This window comes from Salminus brasiliensis, chromosome 16 (genome assembly GCF_030463535.1).
Source record: "Salminus brasiliensis chromosome 16, fSalBra1.hap2, whole genome shotgun sequence".
Taxonomy (NCBI): Eukaryota; Metazoa; Chordata; class Actinopteri; order Characiformes; family Bryconidae; genus Salminus; species Salminus brasiliensis.
The window spans coordinates 7,682,269-7,703,552 of NC_132893.1; the positions used below are offsets into that span (position 1 = coordinate 7,682,269).

General features: G+C 44.9%; 1 protein-coding gene across 2 annotated transcripts in view; it reads left to right on the top strand.

Moving 5' to 3' along the window:
* Positions 1-21,284, top strand: part of zmiz2 (zinc finger, MIZ-type containing 2) — a 38,499-nt gene continuing 17,215 nt past the window's right edge. The window contains exons 1-2 of one of the 2 annotated variants that reach the window (XM_072658328.1): positions 1-471; positions 20,788-20,893. In XM_072658328.1, the coding sequence (XP_072514429.1) occupies positions 20,844-20,893 (50 nt within the window). In that variant the 5' untranslated portion in view covers positions 1-471; positions 20,788-20,843. Of the gene's footprint in view, positions 472-20,605; positions 20,678-20,787; positions 20,894-21,284 lie in introns of those variants that run through there. The other variant, XM_072658329.1, reaches the window with a different exon arrangement.

The following is a 21,284-nucleotide window of genomic DNA, read 5'->3' on the forward strand; positions in this document are numbered from 1 at the left end:
TTCCGACAGAGAGCACCTCCATCCCCATGATCTCATGAATAAATTATAGCGGCTCATTGTGCAACAGAGGGGAGGAATGCAGTCGAGCCGAGGAAAATACGGCCGGGGGTAACGTTACAGACTCCACATCGATCCGGAGCTCAGTCTCCAGTTCCTCCTGTTATGCTGCTCGCCGTGAGACCGTAACACACAACACAGCTTCGGCTGGAGCTGGAACTCGTAAAATATAGCCTCCTTTTCTCGTTTCACCTTTTTTAGATGGATTTTAAGTTACAACCAGGACACGATAACCGGTCACTGTATCAGCTTTCGACTAAAACGCTCACGGAGACGAACTGAAAAAGGAGAAGAGAGATTTAGGCGTCGCTTAGCTGCTTGTAACGGCGGTGGCTTTTCGCAGAGGTATCCGACTTTCCTACCGCGGAACACGGATCAGCGAGCAGAGCAACCTCGGGCAGTTGGAGTCCTAAGGTAAGAAGCTGTAGCTAATGCTAGCTAGCTAATTACTGGCGTAAAGCACGCACAATCCGAGCGATATCGTTTGTAATCGTCGATATTTTCTTCTGTTGGGCTCTTACTTTACAATTCGGCTGCTCATGCTCGCTACTGGCTGGTTAGCTTCATGCTAACGGTGCCGCTAGCCTTTGCTAGCTTCGCTGGTTGATATGAACGGGGAAGTTAGCCTGCTGGCTAACTAGCATGCAGCTCGCGTTAGCTCGTTGAGCTAGGTCGTTTTAATGGCACAGGCTGTGGATCTTTTTCGTCTCACCACCATTAAATGCAGACGTGGTTTCACTGAGGCGTGTAATGTTGATAATTGTGCTGCTCGCATATTTTCGGATGGGTACTTTAAGCTATATTATAGGATTTTATGTCAACAATGCCTCGAATTCCCTCTTCTCAGGGCTTGTTGTGGTGATACATGGGTGCTCTTATGTTTGTGGGTGCTAGAAATCTAACTGCACGTTTAAGGAGTTTACACGCAAAGCTTAGCTACCTTTCAGCTCTTAGTGTTGTGTTTTACAGTCTTTTCCTCCTTTTGCCCAGAATAATCTAACCAAGATGGTGTATTAGTGATAGCAGTAGTAAAAGCTGTGGGCCATGGTTGCTATTATGGCAGTTGTAGGTGCAGTGTTTTGTCAGGTTCTTTAGTATTTGGTCTGGGGTGGTGTAATTGCTCAGATCACTAGCTATAATCGAAAACAATGGCTATATATGTTGCTTCAGAACAGGTTTTATGTGTGGTTTGTTACTGGTCCCAGTGTGAAAGTTTGGACAGACTCAGATATTATGAAACTGTTTTATTATGCAACCATCTTTGCCTCTGTTGCATTCATTATACATGTAGACTTGACACACCCCTTAAAAATGGGCCTCTTAGGTCATTGAACCATACCTGGTTAAATATCTGATGGTAAGAGGTCGGTGAGAAAGGGACTGCCCCTTTGGGAAACCCTAGTTTCGGCCGTTTAAGCAGCATATTTGGTAAAACCCTGACCTAAACCCCTGTTTCAGTTCATTCTCATGGTTTGGCAGCTGAGGTAGGTGTGGAAGTTTGGAGAAAAGGCAGGGGGTTAACATGCATCACAATGCCTCCACATTACCATCATCATGGACACTCCACCCGGGCACTTGAGCTACGTGTTGGTGGTACTCTAAACAGCGGGGTGCGCTTGGCCTGGGCGTTACGTTGTGCAATACTCGGGCAGGGCTACATTTAACTTGCTTTCTTCCCATGGGACAGTAAGCGTGAGATCACCTGCACCCTATAAATGGCGTCTGCTGTGTTCTGCAGGGTTTTACTACAGAACGCCAGCCCAGGTTGGGTTTCGGGCCAGTGCTGCCTGGCTCAAAAAGACGGCACAGGAGGTAACATGGACAGATGGTGAGGCTCTTGTACAGAGCCAATGTCCTGCTCTGCCTCATACTATGGACTCCGTGTTTGTGGGTCAGAGAACAGGTAGGCTACAGATGCCTTCTCTAAGGGTCAAATTGTGGCCACTTTGATTCCCCTGTTCACATTCCCTTCGTTGGAAGCTCCTTCCTCTAATATCGCTTACATTTCATGATAAGGACCTAACGCACAATGTTTGTGGTTATCTTTGCTGTACAAGGTTTGGAATATCAATTTCATTTTAGATTGTGAAAAGAAGCAGTAGCAGCCCGTTCCTTATGCCCTGGTTCTCCTTGTGCACACAATTGGTTTGTTTGCAGTCGAAGAGAATAACATGAATTCAGAGCTCCTGCTGTTCTTTTTTTTTTTCCTCCACTGTCACCAATTAGGAGTGGGCAATATAGCAAAATATAACATCACAATGCTTTAAGGGGACTCATTATACACAAAAAGACATTAAATTTTTCCAAGGTGCAATAAGTACAAACTGTAAATACAGTAGTCTTCGGTCAACATTTCAGACACTGTACTGCAGTATCTCCTTACACCTCTTTACTTTTGTAACTGTCATAATTAACATAATTCATTTAACATAATTAAATTAACATAATTAAGTTTTCACCCAAAAATAAAACCCTGTGGGACTCACAAAAAAGAAAAATACCTTCATATTCCCCACTTCTATCACCAATGCAGCCTTCAAACCTTCAGAAGCACTCAGTGGAAGGAAAAAAAGAAAGTTGGCATCTTTATCACACACCTTTCCTACCGCAAATTGGTCGACTATTATCCAAAATAGTCACCTTGTAGCGTGAATTACCCCATTCAGCTTCTAATATGCTTCCTAAGCACCTTCCGTCTGCTGAAACACTTTCTAATAAAACCCTGGTCGCACGTTTTCCATTCAAGGTGGGATTTCTGTCATCCTGTTTTTCTATCAATGGTTTTAGATGTTTTCAAAACTTCTGTGTTTTGGTACACCCCCCCATACTCCACACTGTGCCGCCAATGGCACGAAACCACACAGGAAAGTAAAAGGTCGCACAAACTGATCATGTATGACGCGTTTCTTGTATTATATGGGCCTCCCAGTGTCAAGATAATGTTTATTAAAAGCGCCTCTTGCCGTAAGGGCTTAGTAAATTATTGATAAGTGGCTGAAGCTTCTGCCTTCCAGCCAAGGCCAAGTCCTGAAAACGAGCGCTGTACCTATTCGACCGGCTCTCTTGTGGGATGTTAAGCCAGGCTCAGTTTTCTTTGTTTTTTGGAGGTAACCAGTTTGTTCGAGTGTTTTTTGGAAATTAACCCTCTTTCTCCCTCTGCTGTCCCCCACCTCTTTTAGGAAAGAGGAGAAGTCTTATAATCTCCTAATCATATCTTAATTGAGTCGCTAATGTCTACTACCTTCTCTGCAAACACTGACTATTAATAGGCCACATCAATTAGTGTGTCATGTGTTGGTGGGAAGGGGCCAGCTTTTTAAAATAGAGCCAGCTTACCCGGAAATCTATTACTTTATTTTTTAACCTTGGGTTGTGCAAACACCACGGCTGACCTTGGCCCAGAGCTGCAGTGTGAAGACAGCATTTTTTTTAAAGGATGTGTCAACAGGAGCTCAGGAGAAGAAACAAAAGGATGAATGGTAATTTAATTTGAGGCTTGCACATGAGGACAATGGATGATGTTTTCGGGGAACAGTTCCTTCACACCTAGTCATGCCTAGAAAATGAGGAGCTTAATTGGCATTTCATTGACAATCCTGTTATGTCTTTGAACAGTAAAGGTTAATGTTAATGTAACTATTATATCTAATATATAATTTTATATATTCATTGGAATTCACCTTTGTAACTATATACAATATATATACCCTTAGCATGCCCTACATTTAAGAGAATAGACACCTGGTGACTGATGGGTGTAGGTGTAGCAAAGCACTTGGGTTAGGTACTATGGTCTCGGCAGGGGAGTGGGGGGAGGTGTTGGCTGGCTCGGCACAGAATGGTCATGTCTAGCTCTCTGGGACGCATGGCCTCACTGTGTTCATTTGTTGTCATTCTACCTATCCATCAAACGAGCACAGCTAACGCTCTGTCTCTACTCACTGATCGTATGTACATGTCTGTACATTAGACTTCAGGCAGTTTATGAAACCCATGAGGAGTAAACCAATCGGGAAATGACTTTAAGATTCAAGTTCATTACTAATAGCTGTCAGTTTGAACAAAATCGAAACCTTGATAAGGAATTTCCGAAGTGGCGACGCATGCAGTATATGTATATAGTAATAAAGAGTGTGATAAAAAATATAGGCCTAGCTGTGGTTTCATCTAGTTTGTGGTTTTGTCTTTGTCATCATTTTCATTGCTGTAGGTGAAAGAAAAGCAAAAAGGAACCATAGGATTTCCAATTCAGGGTCTTTTAACATTCATGTTACAATGTACTCCTACCTCTGTTTTATAATAAAGCTTCAAGATGCTGATATGGACTCTTATGGACATTTCAATGCCTGGGACCTGAACTGGCCCTGTGGGGAGGGGGGCCCTGAGGTAAGTGCTGAGCTTTAGGTCAAAAAGAAACTGCAAGTGCAAGTGTGCACCGCCCACAGAGACGACATGAGCATAAAGACTAACAGGCACTATCTCTCTGTGTCTCATGGCCTTGTCCTCGTGCCTATGTCTGCTTGTGTGCTGTTGCAGAGTGCCGTCTGAGCTCGCTTTTTATAACCACAGACTGTGTGATGCCAGCAGTGTTGAAATAATCAACCTGGACCGCCCGGCCGGATCAGCCTATTGTGGGTGTGTGGGAAGGATCAGTGTGAAGCTTAAATTATATCAAGTTCTGCGCCTGAGCTTCGGTTTGTGGTTGTCATAGTTAATAGAGCCGGGTTGAGTTTCCGAGGAATGTCCCACTTGTTCACACACACATGGACTGTATTGAGACGGGACCCCCAGCTCAGGGAAGGGATGCTCTTCGAGGGTTTAATGGGATCATATGACCGCAGAGCAAGGGGCTTGTCCATCATTAAACATTAAGATGTTGAAGCTTAAATCAATCTAATCAATAGCAGAGCTGTAAGTGTGATCGGAAGAGGCTATGTTCAGTTCATTCTCTTCCATGCTGTGTTATCCACTAGGAGGCGAAGAATTGGGCTCTAATATTGGGCCTGATTTGATGTGGAGGTCTTTTTGTATACCTGTTGTAGCTGTTACTTGTGTTCTGGTTTGTTAAAATGAAGGCAAAAGTGGCTTTTTCCTCTTCTGTCTTGTGGAAACTGCTGTCTTTCCTCCCAGACAGGCACTTGTTTGGATGAGTGAGTCTGCGTTGAGTAATTGACTGCAACAGTGAGTTTACTTAAGTTGGCAATTCAGATTAATAGGGCGAGTTTCCACTTGTGAACAAACCCTTAAATGTCCAAATAGGTCTATTTCAAAACGGCATAATTGTAGCTTAATGCTACAGGTGTCTGAAGGGCACATCCTGCACTGTGCTGAAGTTGTCTCCCAGTAATAACAATGCTGTAATGAGTCCTTCTTTATTCTTATTTACAACATAACTTAATCGTCTGCAGTTGCACTCAAAATGATTCAACACCCACTGCAGATTAGAGTTATTAGCAAAGTTTACAATCCAATCTAACAAGACCAATTTAAATAGCTCAACACAACTCCTAGAACAAAAATGTCAGTTTTAATGATGACTGCAGTCTCAATCATTCAATACCATGAATGGAATCCTTCATAAGAGCATGTTTTTGCAAATCAGGTGTGCTTGAGATGAAACTCAAGTACCTAGACTGGCTAGGGGTCTACTGGCTGTGACAAGAAAAACTTTTAAGAAGAGATCACTGCCTTCACGAATGTATAGAAAGAATGTATAAAGATGGCAAAGGTGCAGCAAAGTTTGCCAGTTCTTAATTAAAGGAACACTGGCTGCACTACCTGGACGTGGTAGAAAGAGGAAGGTATCACCGGCTGTCACCAGATTCCTGAGTAGACAGATGGTCAAAAACCCTTGAGTGACTGCAAAAGACCTGCAAAAATGGTGGCAGCAGGCACTGAGGCTTCTGTTTGCACAATAAGGCTTATACTAAACACTGAAGGTCTCCATGCCTGTACAGCTCTACTGACCAAAAGCACAAGAAAGGTCAGCTTCAGCTTAAAACCAGATAAATCCGCCACAGAGGTTTTGGGATTCTGTTTTGTGGAGCGATTAAAACAAAGCTGGAACGTCAGGCCAGGTATGTCTGGAGGATGAAAGAATGAAGCAAATGCTGAAAAGAGCACCATGGCGCAAGGGCTGCTTTGCTTTCTCTGGCATTGCAAACCTGCAGCATGTAGAGGGCAAGATGGACGCAATTAAGTATTAGGAAATCCTAGTCACCATGCCTTCTGTGAGGAGGCTGAAGGCATGACCTCAAAGTCCACCATGGCTTGGTTTCAGAAGAAGTCCTTTTAAGATTGGAAATCTTGGTGGGATTTGAAGGTTGTTGCAGCATGCAAATCCAAGGATATTCGTGAACTGGAGGCCAATGCCCATGAAGAATGGACTAAAATTCCCCAGGAAAACTGCCAGAATCTGGTGTCTGGCTACGCATCACATTTGCAGCAGGTCATAACAGCAGAAGGTTGATCTATTAAGTACTAGAGATGCTTGTCATGAAGGGGTTGAATAATTGAGGGGTTGAGACTTTAAAAGTCGCATTTTGTGTTGAATTTGGAGAGTTGGAGAGTTTCTTTAATCTAAAGAAATAGTTAATGGAAATTGTCTAGTGTTAATTCCAAGATTTAAGCCATTGAACACTGAAGCAAATTATTGGAAGGTGTAGTCACTGTGCCGAAGTCTGAAAGAAGACCTAAACTGTCTCCCTAAGCTAAAAACAAATGGGTTTGGATGGTCTGAAATGATTTAGAAAGCACCAAGACAGGCCCAACATGAACTAGAAGCAGCTGGTAGACTAGTCTCCCTTTCCACAGCCAAGTGAGTTGCAGCGAGTTGTTTGACCACAATGACCAGAGGTTTTTCTGACATTAAACCCCAAGAGCACTACATCAACTGTTAAGCATGGTGGTGGTAGCAACATGTTCTGGGGCTGTTCTGCAGATGCATTGGTTGAAATATTACTAAAGAATTCTTCACGAAAACCTTAGCCTTGAAACTTGGACACAATTGGATGTTCCGACAGGACATCAAAATTACCTCAGAAATACAGTAATTGGGGTAAGCTTCTCAAAGTCCTGACCTCAACCTTTATTGAAGATGTGTGGACTCATGTTTAATAACCAGTCTGTGTTTGGAAACCAAGAATTTTAATTGAAGAGTAGTCAGATATTCAAGCAGAAGCTTGTCGATGGCTAACAAGGGCGTCTGGTCAAGGTTTTTGTTATATATTCACCTTGAGTTAAAAGAATAATACTTGCGCTTCAAATTCTTGACTGTTTTCTGTTGAACGTGTATGTTGTAACTTTTTCTGGAGCAGAAAAGGAGCAGTTCAAAGAAATCCTTAAAAGCCTGATATTTCCATGACCTTCCATAATGTCCATGAGTGTAACCTTCTGGGCACAACTGTACATATATGTGTAGCTGTGCACAGATTGTCTTGACCTGGGTGGTCTTTATCACAGTAGAGTGCCTTGCTCTACTGTGAGCTGTTTAATTTGTTAAATCTGTTCTCATGCATTAATGAGTTAGAGCACATGAAGACCTGGAAATGCTGAGTTTTAGCATCAGCTCAGGATTGTCATATCAGTGTAAAACCACAATCCCGATTGTCACAGAGGTGATCATACACCGGTGCTACTGAAGTGTTGCTCAGATATCAACATGAGTGTTAACAGGCGGGTGGTAGTAGTGAGACTGAACAGCCTGGAGATCATCAGATAGCGCTGTCTGTGTAATCTGTCCATGTCCTGCCTCCTGTTTTCCCCCCTTGCAGCCAGCATGTTGTCAGACAGATGGAAGCAGAAATGGCCGACCTCCTATTGACTGGCTTTGCGTGTGGTGAAGATCCTTCGGAACTCACTGCTTCATTATTCTCCTCTACACACACCTCTGTTGGATCAAAAACAGGCCAGGGGTCATCGACCCGGATAAGTCCACCCTCCAAACCATCTTTTCACGTTCCTGTTGCCTCAGTGTGTTTGCCACAGCCAGACGCAGCTGTTCATGACAGGCCAGTGGTTCTGCTCAGCTTCTTCTCTCAACCAGATTCCACGCTGCCGTTCTTTTGTTAGTTAAGCTCTGCAGCCACAGGCAGAGGGCTTGCCAAGGTGTCGAGACGCGCTCGAACTGCCTTGTGGCCATCCCTGCATGATTAGCATTCCCAACAGCAGCCTGGCTTCCTAACACACTCTCCCATGCCCAGAGTAACGTGGAAAACCCAGACACGACTGTTTGTGCCCAGCTCTGCATCACGAAACTACAGCAGCAGGCAAGTGGCAAACATTGTATAAAACTTGAGGAACCTTTAGATCAAGTGGTGCTTTTGTGAAGTGGTGTGCCAAAGTGCATCTTGTAAAATTTCATGTAATGGAATCCAACATAGTATTCTTCAGCAGCCCGTTTTTAAAACAGCGTATTTGGAAGGGCCAGAAGAGAGATTTGAGGATTGGACTCTCAAGGTTGGGGGAAGGGGTGGTCTGTGCAGTGCAGTGGGGGCAGGTAACTCTCCCTTTCAGAACAGCTGCCGTTTGCTCTGCAAATTGATGTTCTTTCGCTTCCCCCGGTATGTTTGGGTACACAGGAACAGCTTTGATCTCTATAGGACACAAGGCTTTTTGGACCACTCACCCAAATTGCTTCTGAAGGCACTGTGGCCTGAGGACTGTTGATTCTTCTGAAAGATGAGGAGGGGAAAAGACACTTTGTCTTGGATATCAGCGCACAAGGGTCACGGGGGTCGGCGCAGAGTACCTTTCTACCAGCTGCTAGGAATCTTGGGAATGTGAGTAAAGAGGGTGTTCAGATGGACAACTAGTGGCTAATGGTTTTCTTTCATTCTCCTCCACCTGGCCTTGGTCATTGAATTACTTTATGGGATATGCTAAGCTAACTCTCGTACGTCTTGAAAAGTGTATGTCTTTTATTATTATTATTTTTTTTTTTATTGTAAGGTAGTTGATTTGTGAGAATGTACAGCATGTACAATGGTAAATGAGAAGGTGCTGACGATCTACAGTTTCAAATTTTGAAACTGGAGAGATGTTTGCATTTCAAGTTCACTACTAGCAAAGGGGTGGCATTGTGGCCCATGCAATGTGAGACATGTCCCACGCATTCTTAATCACGATCCGCTATTTATTTTTAGTTTACTGTGCTGACAGCTGGTACTGATAAGAAGGATTAGATCATGTGTTTTATGTCTTGTAAAACATACTTTGGAAAAGGGTTGCTGGTGATGGTGAAAAGCCGCTCATGAAAAGGTTTAGATGCTGTCAAATGGTTCAAGTGTCCGGTTATGCTAAGTGCTTTGTGTCTTAATTTGGCTTTCTTGCTTCCTTCGGGCATTGAGATGTGCTCCACATGAGACACCATTTGTGTTTGTGTTCGGAACGCTTCTAATCTTGCAGTCTGTAATCCTTTAGACCCCTTTTACTTTCCGCTATTCTAATGTTGTGTTGTCTTATAGTCTTTCAGAGTCTTTAGAGTTCTGAGTTTGAATAAATAATAATAATAATAAAAAAGTCACGTGGCTATTATAAAAATATAAAAAAGGAAGCCCAAACCTGAAAAGATCAAATGTAGTATAGTACTTTATCTAGTAGATAAATTTGGCAGTAACGCGTTTTAAAATCGATTAGGCTACACAAGTGAACAGCCGCTTGTCCCGGCGAGGCTAATTTGTTGCCCAGATTCATGCAGTCACAGATGCTGAAACCTTCGGCTTGTTGTCAGACTCTTTTCCTGTGGTTTTCATCTGCAGTGCTGGCTTCTGTCTAATCTTCCCATCAGCGCTGTGCCTGGCTCTGACGCAGGTTCGCCGCCACTCTGCCCTGCCACGCGGCTACTCCCTAAATAAGCTTGTTTCCTTCTAATCTAGCCACCAGAGAAAACCACTCCATGTCATCATTCACACTCTCCATATGGCGTACCTCCCCATGCGAGGACGGTACAGGACCAATTCATCATTATAAGGACAAAAGAAGAGCAAGAAAGGGGGCGGGCTCACGTTCCATGACCTTTGTGTATTTGCGTTTTTGTCCTATTCGTTTCCATCAGAGTACCATTTGTATGATTAGAAGCTTTGCTTACATTTCTGACTGGATATTCAGAAGTTTTTTGCTGCACACAATGTGTAGCTGTTGACGGACAGTGTAGGAACGTAACAAGAAACTGTGTGAACCTTAGTTGTGCCTCCCACCAATTGGAGAACCATTTGCTTAGTACTACTGTTCCACAACTAAGATTTGCTTTGGAAATGAAATTCAAATCACAGAAAAACTTGGCATGAAATACTCAGCGCAGGGTAAGCCTGCTTTTTAAGCACCCTTTGCTGAAACGGCCTCTGACCCTGCACACGGCCCCTTCCCCGCCCTTTGGAGAGCCCATGTGATCAGCTGGTGCGGTGGAGGCTCAGCTGGCCGGCTGAAGAAGCTGCCGGTAATGGGCTCATCCTCGAGGCTTCTCCTCGGGCATGGCCGGCATGGCCGCTTAGTGCAGAGTAGAATCAGCCACGCAAGGTCACTCAGGTTAATGGATCCTCTGTACTCAGTGACGGGGACACTGTGGGTCCTGATAGATGCCTCATTAGTGCTGCGTCTCTATCGCGCTCTCACCCTTTACAGCCTTGTACAAAGCCAAGCAATACGTGACGCAAACTGTTATTTGAAATGGTAATGTATTACTTGATCAAAATGGACGCGGTCCAGGCGCTAGTAATGATAATGGTGTGTGTTTCTCCAGAATTCTGTTTTTTGTACTGCTCCGGTTTAGCTTTTGATGATTGTATCACCCAGATTGGTGGGTTTTTAAAAATTCCTATTAAAGGTTAAATGTTAACCTTTAACATTCAGAATACAAAAGCCTCTGTTAACACCATGTTCTAAGAATTCCCTGCAACACTGTTTGACTTCTTCTCTGCCAGTAATGTCAGGCTGAAAGTGAAATGAAATAAGCTGAAACTGTGCTCAAAGAATTCAGTCAGGTAAATCAGATGAATATTTACTGACAAAAACTCTCTTTTTGTATTGATTAACTTTCAAAAAGCTGTTGATGGCTGAGAGTATGTTGAATGATTAGTCCTTTGACAGCAAACATGTCTGATTTAATACTTTTAGGTAGATTTCTTTATTTTTTTTTTTTTGACTTTTCAGACTAGTGTAGGCTGTGACTTCCAGGACCATGTAAACCGTGTGATCTTTCACCTATCCCACCTCACAATCCAGGAGGTAGAGAGATCAGTCTTCTGAATGACACCTAGCCAAATCCCCTGTACGGCTCCTGAGGAACCGCAGCACTGCTTACACGCAGCTCTATCAGTGTCCGTGTCTGAGGGGACCGAAGGCAGACGCTCCTTCGGCAGGGTGATGAGAAATCAGCTGACTGCTGATGAGAACAGATAAAACAGTTAGTACTTGAAGTTTCTGGTTGCTCTGCTGACTCTTGACCCCGTCGAAGTCTGATGGGAACTCTCATATCATATATATATATATAATATATTGTAACTTAAAAAGGGATATATACAACTATTTGCTCCTTGCTGGCTCCAAAGGCTCGATGTCCAGCACAGTTTATTTCTCTGCTTAAACACCCTTGGTTGTCCAACTCCTCTGTTAATTAGCAGGTTTAGTAGGTGTGTTTCTGCAAGGAACTGTGCTTCCAAACAGTGCTGGACATTGCCTCCCCTCCAGGACCGGAATTAAAGGGCCCTTGTGTAAGTAGCCATGAAATTATGTGAAATGCTTGTTATGCCTTTTGTAAAGATCTTTTTCAAAGTCATGTTAATTCGCAGGAAAGGCTTGCTTGGTGCCCATTACTTTTGGGTATTCTGGTACATGTTTACTGGTTGGCAACAGATAACACCACCACCTGCCATTGAGTTACAACAACACCATGTGGGAGATCAGGGTTCGATTCCCGGTCTGGGTGACTATGCTGTGCTACACCAATAAGAGTCCTTGGGTAAGACTCCTAACACTACATTGGCCCACCTCTGTAATATAAGTAACCTTGTAAGTCGCTCTGGATAAGAGCATCTGCTAAATGCGATAAATGTAAATGTTTACTGAGTTATAGGACAACCTTCCACCCAACTGCCTTCCACCCCAGTTGCTGGCAAAATGTGAAACTCTAGCATGAATTCTACCGCTCCTGCTCTCTAAACTGCCAGCTTTTACTCTGTGTTTGTCAAGGACTTGCAAATATGCTGGCTACTAGATCAGGCAACATTTGCATGAGCTTGGGAGAGCATGCAGCGTATAAGTGTATGTGTGTCAATGGAGTGAGTCAGTCCAGGGGTTGGACTCTCTCTCTGACACACATTAGAACGGCATGTAGAGCCCCCACAGCTGTGACGCTGCCTTGGCACTCTGACGTGTACTCTGCGTCACCGGCTCTTCCTGTGGCCAACGCTTCCGTTCTGACCACAGCACACGCCGCCTTCCGGGAAATTCAGGGCTTGAGCTTGGACTCAGACTGCTGTGTAAAGTTCTTGCTTCCTAGAAAGACGGCTGCATTTCCTGAATATCCTCTGATCTCTCAGGTGCTCCTCTTACACAGCAATCACGTTAACTGCATGAATGTGGGATCGCACAAAGAACGCATTCATGCACCTGCATAGATGACGGTCCTCAATAGGGCAGCACCGTGCCTGGCTATGCGTTGGCTCTCTTCTGTAGCCGCCGCGTGTTCTCCACAAAAGTCTATACAGACGGTGGCATCCATCTGAGAATGAAGAGTCAAGCCTCCGTGTGGGTCAAATAGATTTCTTGCCTGCTCACTCCACGTGTGATTGAAGTGGAGTGAATGCCCTGTATGGATCGTGGGCTGATGTTCTCCACAAGCGCTTCTCTCACTGACTGCAAGCTGTGCGGAATGGATGGATCCTGATGGCTCTATTTTAAGCCTGGAGGCCACACATGTGAACAGTGTCCTGGGCTCACCCTCGAGAGCTCCTCGGATAAATGAAAAGGAGAAGACGCACGCAGACGTTTCCCTCTGGGATGTTTAGTCTGATCTCTTTCTCAATGGGTGAGGTGCAGCATCAGTTTAGGGCATCCAAAGGAAGGCCCCAAGTGTATCGATGTGTGGGATTCAAGCTTTTGTTAACTGTGGCATCTCCTTCAGAAAGCTTGGTGAAGGTGACTTTACCTGTCAGGGCTGGTCACCATGTAGGAGGTCGAGCTTGTTATACAAGTCTGTTCATTCCCAGTGTATAGACTCAGCTTAAAAGCACAACGCTAAAACACCAGACCAGCTGTTGGAGAAGACCTTCTTTTGGAAGATGCTCTGCCACTGTCTTTTAAAGAAGGCATTCCAACTGTGTTTGGACCGTTCCCAGCATTGAAACCTCTGCAGCAACAACAGTCAAAACACTGCCATTGCCGCTCATTCTGTGCTTGGATGGCCAAGCGAGGCTCTTTTGCTGGCCTGCAATAGCTGCTCTGCATGCCATTCTCTCTGTTATTAGACGAATAATGTGGCTGTTGTCAGTGAGGCAGGCCAGCAGTAAGCTGTCTGTGTGCGAGTCTCCATCGAGTGCTTCTGTCACCGTTAATCAGGCAAACCATCAGTCAGTCAACCTGTTTTCTCCCCTCTACACCAGCGAGGGAGAGCGAGCCGCTGCTGTGTGCACAGTGAGTCACGTTGCAGGGGAGAGAGAGAGCGCAAAAGAGAGAGGGAGAGGGAAAGGGGAGGGGGAGAAACTGAGTGTTGAAGTCAGACAAGTTTATCAAGCAGAGGCCCTTGAACGAACCAGCCGACGCTGCTTTTATAAAGGACAGTCAGAGCTGTGACAAAGTCGTTAAAGGAGAATCAATACAATGTGACTCCATTTGCATTCGAGGCTGCTCGATTCAAAGTGGCTCATGCAGGAGGGAAAAAATTAGTTTTGGAGCTGTGGAGTTCCTGCACTGTTCGTTTACCTGTTTCTCTGGTGTTCAGGTGTTCTGGTACGGTACTATGGTTGAGAAATTGATGTACAGAAATTGGTAAATGGTCTGTTGGATCACAGTGTAGGTGAATAGTAGGATCCACAGTTCCAACAACTACCTGTCATTGTTAGTCCCTGGAGTTTTACTAACCCTCAATTTACTCTCAGTTCCTGTCTAAATGGGATAAGCCCTGGTCCTGTGACTGAAGCAAGTTGTGTTTTTTTTTTTTGGGGGGGGGGGTTTTTATTGCAAGTAGACAAGCCAAAGCCACTCCTACACATGAGGAACACAAAGGCATGTATGATATTTTCAATGTTTACTGGCCTCAACTTTAGCTTAAAGGCGACATGGGCGGAGGCCGAGTAATCCTCTGTAACTTTGGACTTGAGTGAGAGACCAAGAGCGGGATGAAGGGTGGATTGCTTGACCTAGAGAGAACCCTCACTGCACCATTAAATGTGCTGAGTGGAGATAGTCCCGGCCCGTTCCACTCCACTGCCACAGCTACTCGGCCTTGGCTCGTTGCCTCTCAGCCAGACGCAAACAAACTTACAAACCACTTACAGATGTCTAAAGAAATGTAGATGCTCAGAAAATGCCATGCTGGCAGTGTCATGACAACGTTTAGGACTTGGGACTGTATTCACCATATCAAGTGATTGTCTAGAGATGTCACCGAACACACAGAATCTGACTTTGCTCTGTTCCTGCAATTCGCCTTTCTGAACTTGTCCTGTAACTTGCTGGTGACCTGCTGATCAATTTATTCAAAGGGAGGTGTTGGATGAATGCTACGAGGCCCACAAGGCCTGTAGGTATGAGAAAAGCAAACAGCGCTAAACGCAGGCCTGGCCATTATGCAAACACAGCTGACGCTCACTCGGCCAGCCCCCTTAACTCATGCGCACGCTGGCCATCACCTCTCAGCATGTAGGATTTTAATGAGTTGAGATCAGATTTTAAAGGGTAAAATTCGGGAAGATATGGCAAGATGCTAAGTAGAGGCAACTGCCTTCCATTCATTTTGGGCATGTTAGCATGCATGGTCTTGCTCTTCTTTCGAGGAATTGGTTTTCTTTTTCGACTTCAGAGCTTGTTTGTTTTGTTTTCTTTAAATCAGTGCTCGGGTTTACATGCCCTCAAGGTGGCGCGTTGTCAATTCCGTTCTGCTTAAAACTAACCCGGCCCTCCGGTGTGAATAGACCGCAGCACTTACGAGCCTGATTACAGTGGCACATCCAGTGGCTCTATACCCTATTTAAATTCCTCCTGAGCAAATGATGTATTTTGCTGGGGTATTAAACACCTCAGATCCCTGCCGGCGCACAAGGGCAGTCTTGGCAGGCGGTGTCGGAGCGCGTCTGGCAGTAATTTGCTTTCCTGCTCCTTATCTTCCTCATCTCCCAGGTGAGCGATAGTATCTGTATCTTCCCACCTCTCTGTTTGTATGCTTATGCAAAGGTGTCCCGTTCTCCTTGTTCCTAGCAGGCTGCCTGTAGCTTGTCTTTTGAGAGCTGGATCTGTTCCTTTTATCTTGATCAGTCTTTTCCTCTCTAACAAGGGAATCTGGTTACTGCAGTGACGTTGCTGATGATTTCTGCAGTGCTCCTTGCAGAACCGTGAAGTAGCAGTGTTGAAATGTGTGGTCAAATTGTGTGTGTGTGTGTGTGTGTGCTGGAATGTGTTATCAGACCCAGCCTTCCTGTGGCTCCTAATCCCCCTTCCCACTGGCCACCCTCCCCCGTCTCTGTGTCTCTCTCTTTCTCTGTGTCTCTCTGGCGCACTAGCTCTCTCGGCCTCTGGGCTCCACTCCTCCCAGCCGGGGCCACGAGGGGGGAGGGGCAGCCTCTTGGTCATGTGACTCAAGTCGCTCCCCCATTTGGCATGCGGACAAATGGGAGATTTTGGACAGCAGTCTCAAGCGAGCCATTAGCCCACACTGTTTTTATTGATGCTTCAAGAAATGTCCTCCATTTTGAAAAACAGAAGGTCTTCGTTATTTTGACTAGACTAGTGTTTGCGATTTATCAGCCTACTGGCCACATACTGGCGAATACGTGCACCTTTACCTTTATCCTTTTACATGGTAAAATCCCTTTCACGCTCTGAATACTCACGCTCTGAATTGCCGGGTTACTTTTGCAGGTAATATTTGGGCCTTGAGTCATTCAAACATGCAGACCTTAAAGGATGCACACCTTTATTGTTTAGGCATGACCGTCCGGATAAGCTGTAAGATAAGATGTAAAGTCCTTAGCATGGTGTTCAGTTGTTTATGTAACTCTAAAACCTTAAATTGCCACAGAAAATTTCCGACTGTAACCTAGACTGGTTTTCCAATTTTTTCAGCTTCTGTTTACACAAACCTTCCTGGTCATCACCCTTGTACTAGGTCGTCTGCAGGTAAATTGCTGGAACTTCCCTGGGATTTCGACTCCGGTTTGGGTTCACACTTGAAACCCTTAATCCAGTTTAATTGGCATTAAATTCCCAGGTAAAAGCTGTAATTAAAAGTCATGAAGCTCCGTCCTGGCGCTGCCTTTCACTAACGGGAGCAAGGTTTTGTTCCCGTTTCTGAGTATCAGATCCCTCCTTAAGTCTCCCACTCCTGACCTGGCCTCCATTCTGCTTCAGTCCGTGGTTTTGCACGCTCTCAAACGCATCATCCCCTCGGAGAGCTGAATCTGCAGTTCGGTTTTAAGAGCGCTGACACATGGCCATTTCTCCGGCCTATCAGAAATCAAAAGGCCTGCGGGGCTTCTGTGTGCTGCTGGCAGGAAAAGTGGAGGCGTTTGGGAACCTTAAAGGAATTACCTCATCTGAAAAATGCTAACATGGCTCAGGAAGAAAACTAGCAGAGACGAGTATAAGGTCATTTCAGGAACACTTGACTGGGCTCTGCTAGATTGCGTGCATTATTAGCAATGCTAGACTCTTTGGCTGAAGTTCAGCCTTCCCTGTAAGGTCCACGCCCCTGCAGCAGCGCCCTGGCTAAAGCGCCCCTTTTCGGAACTTTCCTGTTCTGTGGGCAAACCCAGCAACCCAGCCTGCGATCTGCAGGGAGGACGAGGAGGGGAAGGGAAATAAGAAAAAGGGAATTAAAGCGTGGAGGGAATGGAAAATGGAGTGGAGAGATTGCAAAAGAGGGGGAGAGATGTTTTTAAGGGAGTGTGGTGCTTTGCATGGTGTTTGAGGAGGGGGGTGGGGGGGAGAAGGGAGGGCACAGCCAGATCAAGGCAGGCCAGGCCAGGAGAGAAATGAGAGGAAAAGAGCAGGTGGTTAAAATGAGCCTAGGAGAAAGAGATTGAGTACAAGAAAGAACAGTGTGTTCTGTTCATTCCAGGGTAAGAACAGTTTGTGCAGTTGTCCGTCACACACAAGGGAGAGCAAGAGATGGGGGATGCTAAAGTGTACTACCAAAGGGCTCGTAAATAAGATCCACTTGTTTAAATGTTTGTGAGTCTGTGTGTGTGTGTGTGTGTGTGTGAGAGAGATCTGGCCGCATGGTGCCAGACTGTGTGTATGCCTACTTTGTCGTCTCCGTGACGTAGACTTGAACCAAACCGCCGTTTGTGGCTTCCCGTGCCCACACACCAGCCTCTGTGTGTGTGTTTCAGCGCTTATGCTTGACAGAAGTGGTGCGCATTATGTCGCCGCTTTGAGCACCTCATTCAAAAGCCAGCGCGTGTGGTTTTACAAGAGGGGGGGAAGAGAAAGAATGCTGCAGTGTCTCGTGGAAGCCATGCTGGCAGATGCGTTAGTGTAATTGTATGTAGTACCTGTTTGGATGGCTGCTCCTTCGCTGAAGGGGCTCTCTAATATATGACGCTAATAACCGCAGAGGTTGGCTTTCTCAAGTGCTGGCCTAATTAGCCACAGGCGTTTCGGCCCGCCAGCCAGTTAGTTGTGATGGGTCTAATAGCTGGCTGCCTAAAGTGTGGCCCATGACTGTGTATGATTTGGCCTGGCCAAAATACCATTACCCCACCCCTCACTGTATCATATGGTCACTGGCACACAATGACAAATTTACAGGAGAAGGAAAAGCCTTCTTAACTTTTAAGTGTAAAGATTGTATTCAAAGTCTTTGTGGACCATTTCTATCGGCCTGTACATCATAGAATTTTATACAATGTAAAGGGACAACTGGCAGATTAACGTTGTCTCAAAGCGAAAAAACTCAAAAAAGGGTTTTGCTTGACAACAATACTGTATAATGTATTATTAGGGAACACTACACCCAGAGTCTTCCCATTTTCACTCCAAACAAGCAGTTGTCAGTCTGTTAATTTAATGTTGTTCCTTGTTTGATTTCGTATTGTTTAAGTAGGCAACTGATTTGATTTTTTTTATTTTTGCCATTAGTTTTTGGTAACAAACCGACAAACCTTGTGGTAAATAATGTAAAAATGTAATGTTAATAATAATACTAATCAAATTTCTGTTAATTGATTTTTCTGTTCTGCGTTGTATTTTTGTAAGTACTCCAGTATTGTTATATCATAAATACATTAAAGGATACACTCACTGTAAAACATGTATACCTCCTTAATGTATATATTGTTCGGGGTGAGGATATGTCTTACTATATTGGGCTAGATCAGAAATTGAATGTAAAACCTGAAGGAGTTTGATCAAGTCCTGTTAGAAATCTGGCGTGACACTGCACACTCAGTAGTTTCAGGAGCTACTTAACTTATTATACTTTTTAGTGTCTATATATAAATAATCACACAAAGGGCAATATCGAAATAAGCTAAAGCGGTCAGGGTCATTGAAGTCCATAACATAATTGTCGTGTTGAGACAAAAAAATATCTGATTTGACCGTACATTTGAGATATCAGCATCGTAAAAGAACGGGTATCGCACCGACTCTAGCAACAGCTGTAGTACATGCACTCCTGCGGCGCTGCAGCACAGGAGGACAAAGACTTGAAACTGAACAAACACTACGTGTGTGTGTGTGGGGTTGTGAATGAAAAAGGGGCCAGCCTAAGCATGTTAATATTATTAAGCCTGCTTCACTCAAGTGGTGATCAAAACACCACAATGGAGGATCTCATTGCCTCTTCTCAAACATACACACACAAACACACATTCTCACATACACACAATTTCTCTCTGTCTCTCTCTCCCCCATCCTCTCATTATCCCTGTAGGTGTCCCTATCTCTCTGATAAACTCCGCCACAGCTTTGAGTGACTCGTGCTGTCTCCCTCCGCACCCCCCTCCCCAGCCTCTTCTCCATCCTTCTTTTCAAAGCTGTAGGGTGTCTGACCTAGATCCGTAAAGGAGAGGGCGAGGGAAACGGAATGGAGAACGAGGGAGAGAAGGATGAAGAGAGAAGAGCGTTGGGGGGGGGGGGGGGGGGGGTGACGGGCACTGATGTTGGCAGCAAATTAGCATGTCTGTTAATGGTGCTTACCCTGGAGATTGGAGACAGACACAGAGGTATTGAACAAGGAGGGGGCAGAGTAAAGCTTATATGAGGGGTGTGTGTGTGTGTGTGTGTGTGTGTGTGTGTGTGTAAATGTATTATAGGTTTTGAGTATATACAGTTTGAGAGTATATATAGTGATTCTTTGCCTAGCTTCTAATGCAGTTCTTTCTTGTTTCAAGGCGTCGTTCCCTTTAGTTTTTCCTTCAGCCTGTGGGACGCATGTCCAGTTGAATTTAATTCAGGTGACTGGCAAGAACTTTATTTATTTATTTATTTATTTATTTATTTATTTATTTATTTTGTGGGTCATTATCTTGCTGTATGATGAAGCGCCGCCCAATACTGGACCTTAGATGTTCCTATACACCTCAGAATTCATTATGCTACTGCCTTCAACAGTTACATCAAGATGCACAAAGATAAGTGCAGCAGTACCTGTGCCAGCCATACATGCCCAAGCCATAGCTATATAAAATAAATATCAACCACAAGCCACATTCAAAAAAAGCCAGATCAGGATGAGCCATTTCTCTCTGTCTCCAAATGAGCTCCCCTGGTCACTTTGAATAATTGATGGAGGTTGAAGGCATTATCTTCGAGGAGGGCTCAAATCGCACAGACAGCCAGGCATGAGATCCTCAGCCTTTTTTCCACACTGCATTTTTCTCTTCCTTTTGAAATCAAAGTGCTATAAATAGCCCCCTCATCCCCACCCCACCCCCCCACCCCTTTTTGGTGGAGTGGAGAAATCTGCAGCCAGTCAGCGGTGTTTGGAGCAGGGGCGTGCTTGCTTGTCCACAAAAAAAATCATTTTATAGAACACATCGTCTCCATCTCTCTCTGTTCCCCTCAGCTCCCACGACTCGCCTTTTGTCTTCCTGAGCTTTCCAGCAGAAAAAAAACCTGACTCCTCTCTCAGCCCATCCTCACCCCACCTCTCCAAAAAACGCTCGGAGAGAATTGTGTTGTACTGGAAAGGCTTGCTTTGTGGTGAACACTGTACGAGTGTGTGGGGAAGGGTTATCTTTTATTCTTTATTTTCAGAAATAAAAAGCTGTGATTGGTGGAGTGGGATCAAGTCGAGGAATGCTTGCGAAACGCGTGTTATCGAAGCTGTGGGGGTGAGCAGAGATATGCGTGCCTGAGCTGGGCGTTTGGTGATTAACCCCTTGTGCCTGTGGGGCTGAGCAGCAGCAATCAAAGAGAAGCTGCACAGCGCCGCTGCAGATGATGGCACGACTTGCACTCCTCAGTGAGTCATAACGGAAAGAAAGAAGGGAAAAGCAACCTTTTGTTTCTAACAAAGTGACCTTTATTTTCTTTCTTTGCCCCTCTCTGTCTTCTCTTCTATCTTTTTCTTAGACTGCCTGCCAGGTTGAGGTGATTTGGGGTTCCCTGCTGACCCCCACGTTCCTCCGATGAACCCCATCAACTCCATGAAACCTGCCCTGCCTCCAACGCCACACAGGTGTGTGTGTGTGTGTGTGTGTGTGTGTGTGTGTGTGTGTGTGTGTGTGTGTGTGTGTGTGTGTGTTTTTGTTTTTTGTGTTTGTGAACAAACTGTCTGAACCCCTTTTTATGTACCAGTACAGTGTGTCTTCAGCACTCACCCACACACTCAAACACACATACCTCTTCCTCTGAAACAGCACACTCAAATCTCTTGATCTGTCACTCGTTTCTATGCACTGAACACAGCGCTCCCAGAAGGCTCAAAAGGCACGCGCTGGTGACGTCTTCTAACTTCTCTGGTGACATCTAGGTTTCAGTGCAGTCGCGAAAGAGCTCCACAGAAGACCTAGCAATTACCAGAGTTACAACACCAGACTAAATTGCCATCTGAGATTCTGTAGATGTGT